We start from the raw sequence: 17456 nt of genomic DNA on the forward strand, positions 1-17456 counted from the left end.
TCTGTCTCTCATCGTTCTCTTTGGCCTGCGCTAAAATGTGCGCTTGTGCGTATTATTAATGAAATGGCGCTAAATCCTCATTTGCATATGCGCATGAAATATAATAATGACACGAAAATTGGTATTTTGAAAATTGTTGGATCTTTTATTTTATCGTAGGCCCGTTGAATAAAACGTAGCCTACCATTGGTGGTAACTTTGCCATCATTATCATCTATCATAGCAACATCACTCAAAAGCCAATAAAATCAAGGTTTCTGTGAAAGTTACCATTAATGCCAAACTTACCATCAGGCATCAGTGGTCAGTTTTATGTAATGATATTTACGACAATATTTACAATATGTAGGGGGTTCAGGCGCGTACGCAGGATTTTTTCAAGGGGGGGGGGGGGTTTAACATTTATAAATCGGGCCGAAAATTTCGCAACAACTCAGCCAGCCGCTGAATAAGCGGGGAGGGGGGGGGGGGGGGGGGGGGGGGGGGGGGGGGGTAAGAGGACATTTTTTTTTTTTTTTTTTTGGTCTCAAAATTTGAAAATTTGACATTTCGCTCCACTGGGGGGGGGGGGGAGGGGTAAGGTCACCTTTTTAGGTCAGCCATGTGAATATTGGGGGGGGGGGGGGAGGGGGTAAGAGGACACTTTTTTTTTTTTTTTTTCTCAAAATTTGAAAATTTGACATTTCGCTCCACTGGGGGGGGGAGGGGTAAGGTCACCTTTTTAGGTCAGCCATGTGAATTTTTTTTTTTTTTTTTTAAATTAAAAAAAAAAAAAAAAAAAAAAAAATCCAAAGGGGGGGGGGGGGGGGTTTAGGGGAGTGATGGGGGGGGGGGGGGGTTACAAACATAAAAATACCAAAGGAGGGGGGGGGGGGGTTAACCCCCCAAACACCCCCCCCCCCCCCCTGTGTACGCGCCTGAGGGGGTCGTTCTATCTTTCGCGGTGATATAATGGCTGCAATATTCCTTGCCCAGCACCAACTTCGTGCAAATAGACCAGTAAAGAAGAATATTGTGTGTCACCGAAGACATCACAAAAGTGAACTCTAAAAGAAACTACATGCTAGGATATGACGATTTCAATGCTCTCTGCGATGTTTCTTTTGTCCTTGTTGCCATAATCACGGTGAACAATAAGTGTATGCGTGACTGGTCTAATTAAGCAGCCGTAGCGCATTCACTAGATAATTTATGATGACGCGTAACAAGCGCTCAACTATTACGCCTAAAACAATCAGAAATGTCAGTGAATTATATTATCTTTTCTCATCTAATCAGTTCAGTGTACCTGAACTTGATTTTTTTCTATACTCCTCTCTCTCCTATCAGTCACGATGGTATACTAGTTACGCAGTCTTTCTTTCTTCTTCTTCCTCTTCTTTTTTTCTTTGTGGTATCGCCAACGTAGTGACGTATGACGTAACTCTGACGCAGCTGTAGAAGTATTCCTGAGATATGAGCTGCATACTAAACTTGATCATCACAGATGAAACTATTACGCTGACGAGGTAACATCACCTGAAGTCTCGAGCAGAACTTCTCCGCATCAACTCCAAGGGGATACGTATCGAAGTTTGGTCAATAATTTTCAGGTAACCGAGTTCTTTATGCGTACCTACTAGATATTGCATGGCCTGGATGTGCTTGACTTTACCTTACATTCTGACTGCGTCTAGACAGTAATTTTGTGTGTGTACTGTATTGTTTAGACAGTTTTGTATTCTTTTGTATTCAATGAATGTCGTGTATACATATCAATTGATTTTTAAAATACTGTTTTAAGTCGTGCATTACCCGAGTAAGTGTAGATGGTATTGACAAGAAAAGGAGTCCTTTCCTTTACAAATAAATTTCGAAATTCTTCTTTTGAAAATATTACAAAGTTCTTTAAAAAAAAAGGAAGACGCGTGTCTCCAACAGCATGCAAAATGTGTTTTGTGATATCATTAATCAAATTTTGACACGAATTGGCAGATCAGTTCATATTCCACATGAAACGAGGAAACTGAGAACAAGTGTAACTATAGATTTACAACAACAAAAAACTGAAAATTGGTTAATAGAAGCCAGTGTTTCAATTTATTCATTACAAAAATAATAATTTATGAGGTCCAATTAGTAGTAACTGTTTAACAAAATATAATATATGCTTTGCTCTGACAATTTGAGGCGTTTTCTCGAAAACTACAGTTTGAGAAAAATCCGAAGATATTTACTGATTTGTTCCGCTACTTTGTTTTATATTACTTGCAAAAGGTGTGCACATATTGTTACGCCGGTTACGGTTATTGATTTAAAGAGGTATACAGTAATCGTTGTGTCAAAGTTTATCTAACGGGAGACAAATCTTGTTTACTCTTTTATAATTGATTTTGTTATGACCATTTTTTATAGATTAAAGACTCGTCCGTAAAAACAAGAAGCCTACAACACACCATCCGCAGTATAGGCAACATGAGTATGGCAGAAAAGACAGCATCGAGGCTAACTCCTACGTCAACCAAAAATAGATCGAAAAACAAGAAAGATTTAACATTGGGAAACGGCACCATTGATGACAAACCGGTTCTTGCTAAATTCATGAGTGCAGGACTCGAGAATAGACGTTTCAATCAGTATACACCAACAATCAACGTCGCTCCATTAGTATTTATCCATAGTGGAAAGGATGTTCCATCCTACATTTCTGATTGTACATGGCTCCATGACTGCTACTACACGAGTCTAGGAATATCCCCCACAGCGACTGAAGAATGTGTTTCATTGATTCTGAAAGTGAATCCGAAGATGACACACCGAACAAAACTCGCGTCAACGACATTTTCACGAATGTTGCCTCCATGGTTGATTTGGAGAAGATTTCAGATGTGAACAAGCTTGATATCATTCGGGTTAATTCTTTGCCCTCTCTAACTTCACGTCGGTCAAAGAATTATCTTGCCACGGGACATTGCTTTTCAGAATCAGAGTCTTGTCTTCATTCGTTACATCGGCGAGAAACAGAAGTACAGAAAACATCCAAAGTGACCTCTACAGCCCAGCCTCTTGTTCTTCCAAACATTGACCAACAAGAAAACTCTATCATGCATTCATTTCATGACACTACAGATACCAAGCCATCCGTGATGAAATCAAGCATAAAGACGGCTTGGGCTTCACCTGAATTACCTATCAAAAAGATTCCACAGTACATGAAAGACCTGAAGGTTCCCACATCCCAAGTGTCACATTGAGCAAGTCATCGGATCAATGTTTTGATTTGGTTGTACTTACCAACAGCTAATAAGTACAATATATTTCATACATTAGTATTGACGCGTACAAGACGGGAATCTATTTATTTACAAAAAAGGGGCCAGCCGAAAAAACAGCACATGTGCTAGTCGAGAGTAACATCTTAGAGCTAAACAAAAAAAAAGTATTTTGGTACGAGTAAAGTTCAGAAAAAAACAAATGTACCCTTTCAATCGGTACTAAAAAACTTAGAATACTTACAATGCTTCGAAAAATACAACTGATGATATAAAATAGAATCTTATGTACACTATACAGAATATTTAGGCCTACATGGATTTTTCATTCAAGGTTTTTCAACAATTAATGTGTTAAAACATTATTCTGAAACATTTTTCTAGACCTTGTTAAATCTGACATTAATAAGTAATCTATTTCATAATTTACTGGCCATAAAAGACAATGAAAATTGACTTTGTATTGTTCTAAATAATTATTTTGGAAGACGTAATTGTCCACCTTCTTTTTTTTTTGTGGAATCGCTAATGTCACAGCACATTATTGAAAATTAGGCAACTAGTTATTATTTATTAGATCGAACATTATAGTAGATATTGATAAATCGTGCAAATTATACATATTTAGGATTTGTATTCTTTTAAATAGTGGGTCTGTACTCTGTATATGATTTCTCCACTCACTAAATGTTATAGCACGAACTGCCATTTTCTGTAATATGTTACTTAGGCTAATTTTGTAAGTGCTTCTCCTCGCCTCTATTTCGTAAGAAATGTGTGGTTGTATAAACGCTTTATATAATATTATCAATGTACACCGAAGAACAAAAATGACGCCCTAACTTTCTTTCTAATACACTGATTTACAAAACGAAAATGACTATTCCAATACAGATATCTACCAATGTTATTATTTTATATTAAGCTATGGTCACAACTCAGAGCGGCGACCGACCGATTTGAAGCCTGCTCGGTCGCCGCTGAATTTTTGGCATTGCCCAACGATTTTTGGAGGAGTCGAGCAGGCTGTAAAGCGTCAGCGATGCCTGGGTGGTGCACTATCGATATCCCATCGGTCGCCGGTCGATTTAAGGTAAAAAAAAAAAACTGGGCAAAATCGGGGAGCTTCTCTAGCGGGCGTCCCGCCAGTGACCGACTGATGACCCACCGATTCCCGAGCGGTCTCTCACCGGCCACCGGTTAATTTTAAAGAAATTGCCCGGCGGCCGAACGGTGATCGGCGGGGCAACAAAATACGCTCGGTGCCCGGGCGGTCGCCGTCGAGCGACTGGGCAGGGACCGCTCGGCAGCCTTTGACCTAGCGGCTTCGATTTTTGACCTAAATCGCTCGACGGCGAACGCTCGATTAATTCGGTGCGAAATTGACTAAAAAATCGCCACCCGGCCGCTGAGCAGGCTACTTTTGCGGGTTGTGACTATAGCTTTAGATTGGTTTTCATTCAATTAATTTAATCTTGTTATCAATGCACCTAATCTGTATTTGCTGTTTGTTATTATTCACTTAATTCACATCAATTTCTCTCTGGACTAGCTGGAAAAGTATGACAATGGTTGGAATCATCGGCAAACATCGAAAATGTTAATTATCAGTAATGCAAGGCAGATCATTTATGTAGATCAAAAGCACCGTTTGCCCAAATAGTGATCCTTGTGGAACACCACATCTTATCTTCTTCCTTTCAGATAACGTTTGAATACATAGGACAATCTAATATCGGTTACTCAACTTAAAAATAGTCCTTAAACCGTTCAGGAGGTAACACTCGAATACCATACTTAAATAGTTTATACCTAGTAATATATTATGATTGATGGTGTCAAATGCTTTCTTAAAAACGATGAAGATATCAAAAGTTACTTTCCACCTATCTATAGATTTCAAAATTGAATTTATCAACGTAATTAATGACTATTCAGTTTTATATTTCTTCTGAAATCTAAATTGATGGTAGTAGAATGCGTCATATCTTTCGAAAAAATTTGATCAATCTGATATTTATCGATTTTTAAAAAACCCTTTAAAAATTTCAAAGAACTTTTTTTCTCTCGCAGGAATCAGAATTTCAGTGATATAGTGGAATTAGTGGAGATGGTTAGAAAATAAAATTGGAAAGATTCGGGAATAGGCGCAGTGCAGTGCATTCGCAGGTTAATACGTGCTTAAAAATCAAGCACGGAGGGATGGGAGTTGCTGACCATGCCGAAACACAAGGCATGCACGATGTAGAATATAGGGCAGAGAGGATCCGTTTCCGCCGAAATTGGGCTGTTGAATTGAAATTAAAAGTCACATTTATACCCTTCTAATTATAGTGGAAGATATTCATTGACAATGTGGTAGACATGCGATCAGGGCCCATATTCATTTTACCTTTCTAAACTAGTTATCAACTAATTACATAGGCTATAGTACAAAGCTAGTTGACAACTATAGGCTTAGGAAGGTTTTATGAATGAATATAAGCCCTGTACAGTAAAGAATTAAGAGAAAACAAGGATGTAAAATTAGCTCTATATGTGTGTATTGTCGTCGGCTCGCTCGAAAGAAGTCATTTTACATGGTTTCCCATTTTGAGTTTTTTTCTTTTCACAAACTGATTATTTGTTTTCTTCATATTTCCATTTCCATTTCAGTGTTGTATCGGCAGAGTTACTTTATCTTATTATTGCCATCCGTAGTATCCAAAGACTAACATGCATTGTACATAACGGAATAAACCACATTAATATACCCGAACTATCAGTGACTATCTGTACGAACATTGGAAGTGTTGGCTTCGAAAAAAAACATAGGAAGAGAGAGGAAACGAAAGAGGGCATGAGGGAGAGAAAGAAACAGAGATACGGAGAGAGAGAGAGAGAGAGAGAGAGGGGGAAAGAGAAGTGGGGGAATCATGGTGTTAGTAAGGAAAAGTGCACAGGAAGACAAACAGAAAGATAAAAGAAAGAGAAGAACAAAAGAAATACAGCAGTGGGAGAAACGGAGCGAAATCGGATTAAAAGAATTGAGATAAGGATAAATCTTAAAAACAGAAAATTGATTGAGAGAGGACATGAGAGGCTGAGCAGGCTACTTTTGCGGGTTGTGACTATAGCTTTAGATTGGTTTTCATTCAATTAATTTAATCTTGTTATCAATGCACCTAATCTGTATTTGCTGTTTGTTATTATTCACTTAATTCACATCAATTTCTCTCTGGACTAGCTGGAAAAGTATGACAATGGTTGGAATCATCGGCAAACATCGAAAATGTTAATTATCAGTAATGCAAGGCAGATCATTTATGTAGATCAAAAGCACCGTTTGCCCAAATAGTGATCCTTGTGGAACACCACATCTTATCTTCTTCCTTTCAGATAACGTTTGAATACATAGGACAATCTAATATCGGTTACTCAACTTAAAAATAGTCCTTAAACCGTTCAGGAGGTAACACTCGAATACCATACTTAAATAGTTTATACCTAGTAATATATTATGATTGATGGTGTCAAATGCTTTCTTAAAAACGATGAAGATATCAAAAGTTACTTTCCACCTATCTATAGATTTCAAAATTGAATTTATCAACGTAATTAATGACTATTCAGTTTTATATTTCTTCTGAAATCTAAATTGATGGTAGTAGAATGCGTCATATCTTTCGAAAAAATTTGATCAATCTGATATTTATCGATTTTTAAAAAACCCTTTAAAAATTTCAAAGAACTTTTTTTCTCTCGCAGGAATCAGAATTTCAGTGATATAGTGGAATTAGTGGAGATGGTTAGAAAATAAAATTGGAAAGATTCGGGAATAGGCGCAGTGCAGTGCATTCGCAGGTTAATACGTGCTTAAAAATCAAGCACGGAGGGATGGGAGTTGCTGACCATGCCGAAACACAAGGCATGCACGATGTAGAATATAGGGCAGAGAGGATCCGTTTCCGCCGAAATTGGGCTGTTGAATTGAAATTAAAAGTCACATTTATACCCTTCTAATTATAGTGGAAGATATTCATTGACAATGTGGTAGACATGCGATCAGGGCCCATATTCATTTTACCTTTCTAAACTAGTTATCAACTAATTACATAGGCTATAGTACAAAGCTAGTTGACAACTATAGGCTTAGGAAGGTTTTATGAATGAATATAAGCCCTGTACAGTAAAGAATTAAGAGAAAACAAGGATGTAAAATTAGCTCTATATGTGTGTATTGTCGTCGGCTCGCTCGAAAGAAGTCATTTTACATGGTTTCCCATTTTGAGTTTTTTTCTTTTCACAAACTGATTATTTGTTTTCTTCATATTTCCATTTCCATTTCAGTGTTGTATCGGCAGAGTTACTTTATCTTATTATTGCCATCCGTAGTATCCAAAGACTAACATGCATTGTACATAACGGAATAAACCACATTAATATACCCGAACTATCAGTGACTATCTGTACGAACATTGGAAGTGTTGGCTTCGAAAAAAAACATAGGAAGAGAGAGGAAACGAAAGAGGGCATGAGGGAGAGAAAGAAACAGAGATACGGAGAGAGAGAGAGAGAGAGAGAGAGAGGGGGAAAGAGAAGTGGGGGAATCATGGTGTTAGTAAGGAAAAGTGCACAGGAAGACAAACAGAAAGATAAAAGAAAGAGAAGAACAAAAGAAATACAGCAGTGGGAGAAACGGAGCGAAATCGGATTAAAAGAATTGAGATAAGGATAAATCTTAAAAACAGAAAATTGATTGAGAGAGGACATGAGAGGATATTTAACGTTATTAGATAAAGATACGATTTGAAAAAGGCCCTTTCGTTTTACAAATTTCCTGACCAAACAATACAACCCATCGGTGTAACATTCCCCTCAGTGGCGTAATGAGCCAGAATTTGAGGGGGCTGATGTAGTAAAAATTTGAAAATGTTCTCACGCACCAGCAACACAACAACAGTTGGGTATCAACACTCCACTCAGAGGTAGCCCTCCCTGATGACAAGAGGGCCACAGTGCCCCCACCTCACATATTCAAATACCCCAAACGTGCCCTTGTTAACGTCAGAAAGGTGCCCCTTTTATACATCATAAGTGCCCCGAATTCAAATCGGAGAGGTCCCCTTTTTACTTTGACAAGTGCCCCTTTCTATTGTAATAAATTCTCATTTCCCTTTCTTATAAGTGCCCAAATTGTATCTATAATTAGTGCTCCTTTTTAAGGTATGAGAAATGCCACTTTTCACCTCTGATAAGTGCCCCCTTCAATTTGACTCGTGCCCCTTTCCGTTTCTTTTAAAAAAAAATGCAATTCTACTTCCTCTTTCTCATAAATGTCCTCTTGTTTACCTCTGATGGGTGCCCCACGTAAACTCTAATATTGGCAAGTGCCCTAGGATGAGGACGGTTAAATGGAAAGATGAAATGAGGAGAAAGCACGCATGTGAATTCAGTTACGAACACCAAATGAGCCACTAATTAATCATAATAAAAAGCTCTATGAATAGTGCATAAAATGTCTTGGTATTCTTTTATGAAGAGAGGGTCGGGGAGGGAGCAAGAGAGAAAGAGAGGCAGAGATAGAAAGTTGGATAATGGCTATCTGGTACCAAATTGTACCTAAAGAAAAATTGTATTACCCCAAACTGCATTATGTAAATTTTAACAGAATTGCGTAAAACACTTTTAAGGTCAAATACAATTTTTTTTTAAAGGGGGGGGGTCTGTACATCCAGATCATTTCGGGACTGAAAATTTTGGTTTAAGGTCACTTTGGTGTCTTTTTTCAGGGGAGTATTACATCCCCTTCCAGATGGACGATTTTGTTAGCTAATATATTTTTTAATGGACATGCAGAAATAGATCTACCTTCGGACCGAATCTGGTCAATGGGGTGTAAGGAGAAATATTTACCGCGATTTCTAGGAGCCGTCTGACACCCCATCCCGACGGAAACTTTTGTCAGCATTTTTATTTCTGTGTGTTTGTGTGTGTAATGTCCAGTCACATTGGTGCATGGGCTATAGGTGGGGTGAAAGCGATCCAACTTTGGGGTCTGTTTTTAGGGGCTCTGTGGGCCTAAGATCAGATTGATTGATATTTTGATTTAAGAACTGTACAGGTCAATCTCTCTGAAAAACATTAAGCTCTCTTTCGCTACTTGCCCTTCAAGTTGAAAGGTCATTTTTAGTTACCCCTTTTCACGAAGTGATAGTGAGAATATGACCCATTCTTGATGGATAAAGTTTATATAACACGATGGCAACTATTTCCCCCAAAATCAACCTATTTTAAGGGCACTTTCAATAACTTAGATTTATAGACCTCATTTTCGGATTATGTAATACATCATTGTCATGTTTTCACAATTCAATATGGGACGCACAAGGCTATTAATTTTTCGGTGGGTTGATTTTTCGAATGCATGTATCGTATTATAGTTTCTCAGAACTTTATTTCTCCATCTAAAAAGTCATAGAGATTGTTGAGTAAAGTTTCGAAAAGACATAAAACTTGATCTATCAAGAATAAAACATATTTTCACAATAATATCATGAAAAGATGTATGAAAATTATTCCAACTTTATGGGCTACAATGACATTGTAGAATGTATCTGATTTTGTAATGTTAAATAATTGTTGAGTCTAATTCTCTCCCGAAAATATGTTCAATTTCCTTGACTCATACAAAATGGTAACTGGTCTTTTTTTATTCATAAAATAATAAAGCAGGGTCTGCTTCACAATAAAGTATCTCTGTAAAAAAATAAGCGCTACACAGTTCCATAGAGATTGGTATTTGACTAATAAATATGAAACTAGCCGGTTATATTGTCTCCGACAAAATTACATAAAGATCTGCTTCACCCATCCGGAAAGGGTCAGTTACGTTGCAATGACAAAGGTATGGATTCTCTTTCTCTCAGACCTTTTTTTCTAAGCTATCCACCTGATCGTGACGTAGCAAACATTTTCATGTTTTTTTTGTAATGGTGGTGAAAAGTTATTTCGGCGATTTGTGTGCAAAAAATGAATAAATTATGCTGTATAGGCTTTGCCTTTGCCACCTCCCTGGTTTAGACAAAATGCTAATTCAGATGTTTACACTCCAGAGCAGAACAGCTCCCCCAGCTAGGGCAAGACCGCTCTGGCTTTCTTCGAATCATCGCGTCGGGTCGGGTGGTCGAGTTAATATATATCCTTGACTGACCAAGCAATGGACTCGACTTTGTCGTTATATGCAGAGGTCAGAGCAAGATCTCATAATTTAAAGCCCAAGTCCACTCCAAAAATAACTTACTTTCAATAGAACCAGAAAAATCAGACAAACCAATCAAAAAAAGTTTGAGCAAAATCGGATGACTAATAAGAAAGTTATGAATTTTTAATGACATGAATTTTTTTAAAAATCACTACACAAATTGGCAACTCACTCATGAGTCTGTGACGTATGGTCCTCATTATTCACTAATTATTTTCTTTATATTGATAATATAAATTTCCTATTTTCACCCTAAGAATCTTATTTCTTCACACCAGCATCCAAGTTAGATTGTTAGTAATATGTTTTTGTGTGGATGCACAAATAAAGAGTAATTTTTGTCCAGTTAAATCATGAAAAATAGAATTTTGATAAACTATTTATATAAAAATCAATAATTATGAAATGTAATATTCGGCAAATAGTATCAATTCTTCAAAATTCATAAAAAAATTTGGGAAATGTCATGCACGCAATAATGATACAAATCATATAACCTGGGCAAAGGCATGGGGAAATCAAGTTGTGGGGGATAAAAAGGGAAATTAATGGGATTAAACTATATAAAGCAATTGATAAGTTGTGAGGACATGACGTCACAAACTGATAATCATCTTGGCAATTTGTGTCGTGATTCTCATTGTTCCATAGTTTTACATACTTTTTCAAAAATTCATAACTTTCTTATTAGCTATCCGATTTTGCTCAAACTTGTTTTGATTGGTTTGTCTGATTTTTCTGCTTTTATTGAAAGTAAGTTATTTTTGGAGTGGACTTGTCCTTTAATACGATGGATTTACATAGCCGCCAACCCCGGCCTGGGATGGCATCATGTAAATAGGCCTATGTGTCCGATGACATTAACAAAATAGAGTACTTCCTTTTCAAGGATTGTTCCAGACGAGTCGTCATCTCCTAAAAATAGAATATCGCTAATGATATTAAAGTCATTCATAGATGACGAATAACATCATCAACATACAACAGAAAGTTGAATCTCCAAAAGAGAGTAATTACTTTTTAGGATTGTTCCAGAAGAGTCGTCATCTCCTATAAATAAAATATCGCAAACGATATTGAAGTCCTTCATAGATGTCGAATAACAACTTCTGATACAACAGAAATACTACTTATTAATAAATGTGAAATCAGACATCATATACTGTAGCCAGTGTGACAGCTTTGGTCGTAATAAATGAAATAATAATAATAATAATAACTTGAATATCAAATCAAGTTGAAGAATATCAGCTAGTTGAGTTTTTATTTGATTTGATTTGATTTCTGCATTTTTCCAAATACATAACTGAATAACAAAGAATATGTAAACGTAAGGTATGAATATGCAAACGATAATGACTTCATGTGTAAACGTGATTTATTCATATAGATATAATAACGAACTTAGTATTTCTATAATTATTATTATGAATTTGAAGTATTGTTCTAACTATATGTGGAAAAAGTGCACGAGACCGCAATCGTAAGCGACGCTTGATTAGGGGCGCGTTTATCTAGGCTTGCCACTAGATATGTACATATCGTACCCCACTATTGAACCCCTCTATCATACCCCACTATACGATCGTGATTTGTGGGATGTCGCGTTTATCGTCCCTTCACGATTCAAAATAAAGGCCTTGTGTCTGCCCAGCTGTTTTTACCCGGGAAGCAGACAGTTTCTCGGAGGTCAACTTCACACACATGTTTGTACACAACACCTGGGTGGGCCTATTTGTATGTGAGGTTCAAAACAGCTTTGCGTTTATCGATCTCTCAGAAACGTGATTCTGGCTGTATGTCACATACAAAACACACATTTTTGCGTCTTTAGATATGCCCATATCTAAAGCCCTTTAAAAAAGGCTTTGCGTTTATCACCTCCTAAATTTGCCTGAAAGACGTTTGAGAAACCTGATTCTAGCCAAAAATCTGGTCGATAAACGCAACCTAGGATGGAGACCTTAAACGAAAAATCTTAAGGTGGAGTTTATTAATGTATGATGTGTGTGTGTGAGTGGATGCGTGTGCGCGTGTGCGTGTGTATGGGTAGCGAATGGTGGATGTGCACGTAGCTTCGTTTGTATGGTGGAGTATATACATAATTATAAGTCCCTACTTCAAAATATCGGAAAGTTAGTGACTCTTTGACCTTCTCTGGATTTGGACTTGCACACGTTGCTAGTAATGGTGGTCCTATTCCTATAGTTAAGCGATCATCTTTTCTGATTCGTTTTCGTACTGTAGACTTTCTACAAGAATTTGAAGATCTTGCCATCGGATGTCACTGTTACCATTAAGTTTTTTTTGTTGTAAAGCTTGAAAAAGTTATTAAAATCTCAACTTTCATCTTACAGAAAACCAGTTATGGCTCAGGAGGTCGTGTTAGTGACAGGTTGCGTGTCTGGTCTAGGCCTATCTACAGCCACACTCCTCGCCCGGGACCCAGACAAGAGATACATCGTCATAGCAACCGTCATCTCGCTGACGCAGAAGGATGATCTGGTTGTTGCCATGGGAACGCATCTTGAGAAGACTGCTTACATCATGGAGATGGACGTCACCAAGGATGAGGGTGTGCAAAATGTGGTGCAGACAGTTCTGACTCGGTTTGGGCGGATCGATGTACTAAGTAAGATGCTTTCCTCTGTAAATTAATTTTAATAAGGCTTCTTTGACATGCACAATTAAGAAAAGTTCATCTCATCCATTTGAAATATCATCATCATAATTGTCCATATGGCCATGCACAGTCTTAAACACTCTTAATGCAAGCTGTCACTTACTTAAGCATGACTGGTGTACTCTGATACATATCAATTCAATGAATTAAATAGGAAAGGTTTCGAGTTTTAAAATACATGTTTAGTATCTGGTTCTCATGAGGAAATTTGATAAAATTATGTTTCTGAGCAAACTTTAAATTCATCTTGTATTTAAAGAAAAAGAAAAAAAACCTCTTAGGTTGTCTTCCGTAATTTATACACTGTTGATGGTAAGAAATATTATGCTAAACACAATAAACCAAACTAATACACTACAGTAAATGAAAAAGAAATGCTAGTGAAAGGAACAAGGTTTGATATACATTGTCTTTTTAAACATAACATACCTCATCGTCATCACCTTCGTTTAGCGTCCGTCTCTCCCACGTTGTGGGGTTAGGCGTTTCATTTCCCTTATGACCGTCCCAAGCCTTCCGGTCTGCAGCATTCGCCTGGGTGAGGCCAGAATGATGCTCTCATGCGTATCTTCTTCTAGCGTCGTCGTCCAGGTTTTGCTAGGTCAACAAAGGGGGTTCAGACCCGCAACCTAATATATGGAACAATTAGATATTCTATAATGAATTCTTAATCAATAAACATGCATGATAAATCATCTCTGACTATGTTTACCTTCACCAATCCAACAGTGAATATTGCTGGTATTGGGACGTGTGGTTACATGGACACCATGCCCCGGTCTAAGATAGAACTGGCTTTCAACATCAATGCTATAGCAGTCATCCGACTTACCCAAGCCGTCCTCCCTCACATGAAGCAACGAAAGATGGGCATGATCCTCACAGTGACCAGCAAGGGAGGCAGAATAGGTAAAATACCTGCACTGTTGCACATAAAGTTGGAATAAATTTGTCTCCCCTCATTTCATAAAAATGACCGTGAGGATACGATTTATTCTTAATACAGTTTTCATCTTCTCAGAACTTTAATGATCAATAACGTTCTGAAAGGAGGGGGAGGGGGTGCGGAAATGGCCAGATGTAAGTTTCCAGGGACTTGATTTCTGGAATCCCGCCGGTCCTTTGTAGGCCTTTTTGAGAGAGAAATGGGTGCTTAATAACATAATAGCATGTATAATACATTCTCATACCCTGCATTTAAAAACAACAATCCTCTCTAATTTGTTTGTTCCTCATGAAGGCCATTAATTGTGTACGATTTCATTGTCATAGGCCTATTTTTCGCATCTTCTATTAATATATATCCCGGTGTCCCTTTGCTCGAAGTGTATTGCGCCTCTTTAGTTTACCGTTGAAGGTTTCTTGGAGTCATTTACTCTGTTAGACCTTGATTCTTTTTAAATATTTTCCACGTTTTTTTACCCTTTCGGTAGTTATAGAACTTTTATTTTTTTTAAATGATTTAATCTCTTTTCGCAGTTTCTAAATTCATTCTACTTATTTTGGGGATTTTATCCTTTTTTACTTCAACTACGTCTAAAACAGTTTTAAACAAATTGATTGTCAATAAGACTAGCAGCTATGTTCATAGCATAAGTTAGTCTTCTTGTATTTTGTATATCATAATCCAGGTATCCCTTTACTCGAAGTGTATTGCGCCTCCAAGTTTGCTGTTGAAGGTTTCTTCGAGTCGTTGGTACCGGTAGCGAGACAATTCAATATTGAGTAAGTTCCTTTTGCACTTTCACTCGGGAAGTTAGGAGCATGGGTCGGTTGTGCCCCCTTTTAAAACAAAATAAATGTGGCAAACAATAAGTACATACAAGTAATGATAGCATAGTCTTGTGGTTTAAACATAAGTCTTGACAGGAGATACACAGGTCATGGGTTTGGTTTGAACCCTGACACGGCATTTATGTCCTTATGCAAGGCATTTTATCTACAATGCTTCTCCCTACCCAGGTGTTACATAGATACCTGTTATATGATGCGAAAGTCATAGTTTAATGAGCATCTTGGGCGACTGTAGAATGGCGCCTCGCTGAAATACTCTCCAAGGAGTTGAGAATGTGTCCCATATTGTATGCGGGCAAGCCTAAATCCTACGACCGGGGTAATATCTGTAAAGGTGCTTAGAGACATCGTCAATATATACAGAGCTACGTATATCAATTTAAAATAATCTTAAGACAAGCTTTGGTCACAAGATGTCTTAAATGCTATAAACCCATTTTATTAAAGCATCGTCATGGTGGAGCCCGGTGGTATGCGAACACAGCTCCAAAAGGGAATCTTTGCGGATTTAGAAGGCGTCATCGCAGACGACTCCGTGAACGACCTCGACAGGTCATTCGCTCGGAATTGGATCGGCGACCGGAAGACAACAAGACAAGCCATGACACCGGACGAAGCAGCCACCAAGCTTCTAGAGATTATACAGGCGGAGAAGCCGAGGTTTAGGTACACCTTACCCGAGAGTATGGGGGAGGCGTTAGCCAGCATCCTGGCGGATCCGTCGGAATTAGGGATCGCCTTGAACGAGAGGCGCATTGTTGGAGCAGGGAACAAGACAGCAGAATAATTATTAAAAAAATTAAAACATGAGTGTAAACAGGATCCTTGCTCCATTGAGAACAAAAAATACGAGAAAAAGTTACATTCCCTAATTGACATACGATATCTTGGATCCGCCCCTTAAAAGATAATTTGTTTTGTGTCACATAATTACTTTTTTACCATTTAGAACAGGAATTTTGAAAAGTATACATCGGTGACCGAAAAATATTCAATTCGTTATCCGTATATCATTAAAGAAAAGTGAAACGTAGAATACAATAAAGAAAGAGGGTTTGAATGCACTCATTGTGTCTACGTTATACAATGTTACATAGTAATTAGTAGCGCCCCAGGTGGGGGCAGCATCAGCAAAGCCCCCCCCCCCTCTTCGGCGGCCCCAATAGGGGGGAATGAGAGCGACAGAAAAAAAATAAAGAAGAAAAGTAAGGTAAAAGAGGATAAGAGAGGAAAAGAAGTGAGAGAGAGAGAGAGAGAGAGATGGAGGGAGGGAGAGATAGAAAGAGATGAAGAAAAATCGCTACCTCGAGTAACGGGATGGGATAGGAATCTCACCTCACCTCAAAGTTTCTTATGGTGGCAGGACAAACAAAGTCATGTCCTTGCACTTACCCCCCCCCCCCCCCCACACACACACACACACACAAACGCACACAAAAGCAAACAAATAGGATAATACCCAAATTTGGATAAAGCATTACAAAACTATAGTGTAACATAGATAATAATAGAGTGCAAAAGTAAAGATTACAATAACCAGGAATGACAATGAATGTACGTACGATTGCATGTCTCTATCTGGAATATAATTCAGAGATGAAGATAAATGTAATTACTCGTAATACTTTTTACAACTTTTTTTCTTTTTAAATAAATAGGAAAAGAAAAGAAAATAGAACATGAGAGTAAAACTAAATATATATATATATATATATATATATATATATATATATATATATATGTAAAATGGTATCTCTATCTTATAATGGGCTTGATGTTGCAAAGTTTTCAAGATTGTATATGTTCTAAATTTTGTAGAGTTTGCAATATTATTTTCATTTGATAGTCTGTCTTTCCACGCTGTTATATACCTATCTTGTAATTTGATAAACATAGCTTTTTTAACGTATTGATAGACAATGTATTATGGTTTTGCCAGATTTGAGAGTAGCCTAATAATGAGTTTTAAAAGGATTTTATGTATTTGCGATATTTTATTTTAAAGATTTTCCCCTCAACGTAATTTTGCTTTACCAAGCTTTCTTCGGAGGAATTTATCATGTGATGCCAGCAGCCAACCACATCTTTAATCCCTGGATTAGCCCCTGGATAGCGCTTTTCAACAAAAATCAAATGTAGGGATTCGGGTAGGAATGTTTTGTAGCATTTTTCTTATTCTTTCGTATCATTTATCAAGTATTCAAGATTTATAAAGAAGGATTGGTTTTATACGGGTATCGAACAATTTTAAGTATATCTGTTCTTGAGGAAATTCGGTCTGTAAAGGGAACATTTTGTGTAGGTTAAATACAGCTTTTTTTTTGGCTTTGTTGATTAAGTTTTTTTTATTGCGTATGTACATGTGCCTGGTGGTTTGAATATAAATTCTTAATATTTGTATTTGTTAGTTGTTTCTATTCTGATGTTATCAAATAAATATACTTAATTTTCAACATTTGTCCTGCCTTAATAAAAATCATTATAT

The 17456-nt window shown here is 37.4% G+C and overlaps 1 protein-coding gene across 1 annotated transcript; it reads left to right on the plus strand.

The window, feature by feature from the left end:
• The first annotated feature begins 12861 nt into the window (after positions 1-12861).
• LOC100894059 (retinol dehydrogenase 8) lies at positions 12862-16313 on the plus strand. Its single transcript, XM_011684913.2, has 4 exons — positions 12862-13126; positions 13907-14086; positions 14809-14902; positions 15419-16313. The coding sequence occupies exons 1-4, from the start codon at positions 12862-12864 to the stop codon at positions 15756-15758; spliced, it is 879 nt and encodes a 292-aa protein (XP_011683215.2). The 3' UTR covers positions 15759-16313.
• The last annotated feature ends 1143 nt before the right edge of the window (positions 16314-17456 follow it).

Source organism: Strongylocentrotus purpuratus, unplaced genomic scaffold, assembly GCF_000002235.5.
Source record: "Strongylocentrotus purpuratus isolate Spur 01 unplaced genomic scaffold, Spur_5.0 spur5_scaffold_7, whole genome shotgun sequence".
Lineage (NCBI taxonomy): Eukaryota > Metazoa > Echinodermata > Echinoidea > Camarodonta > Strongylocentrotidae > Strongylocentrotus > Strongylocentrotus purpuratus.

What these genes read in the sequence shown, in the direction of transcription:
- LOC100894059 (XM_011684913.2), top strand. Translation starts at nt 12,862, where the DNA reads ATGGCTCAGGAGGTCGTGTTAGTGACAGGTTGCGTGTCTGGTCTAGGC. An exon ending in TGGGCGGATCGATGTACTAA is followed by an intron (nt 13,127 to 13,906) that starts GTAAGATGCTTT and finishes CCAATCCAACAG; the next exon opens with TGAATATTGCTGGTATTGGG. An exon ending in CAGCAAGGGAGGCAGAATAG is followed by an intron (nt 14,087 to 14,808) that starts GTAAAATACCTG and finishes ATCATAATCCAG; the next exon opens with GTATCCCTTTACTCGAAGTG.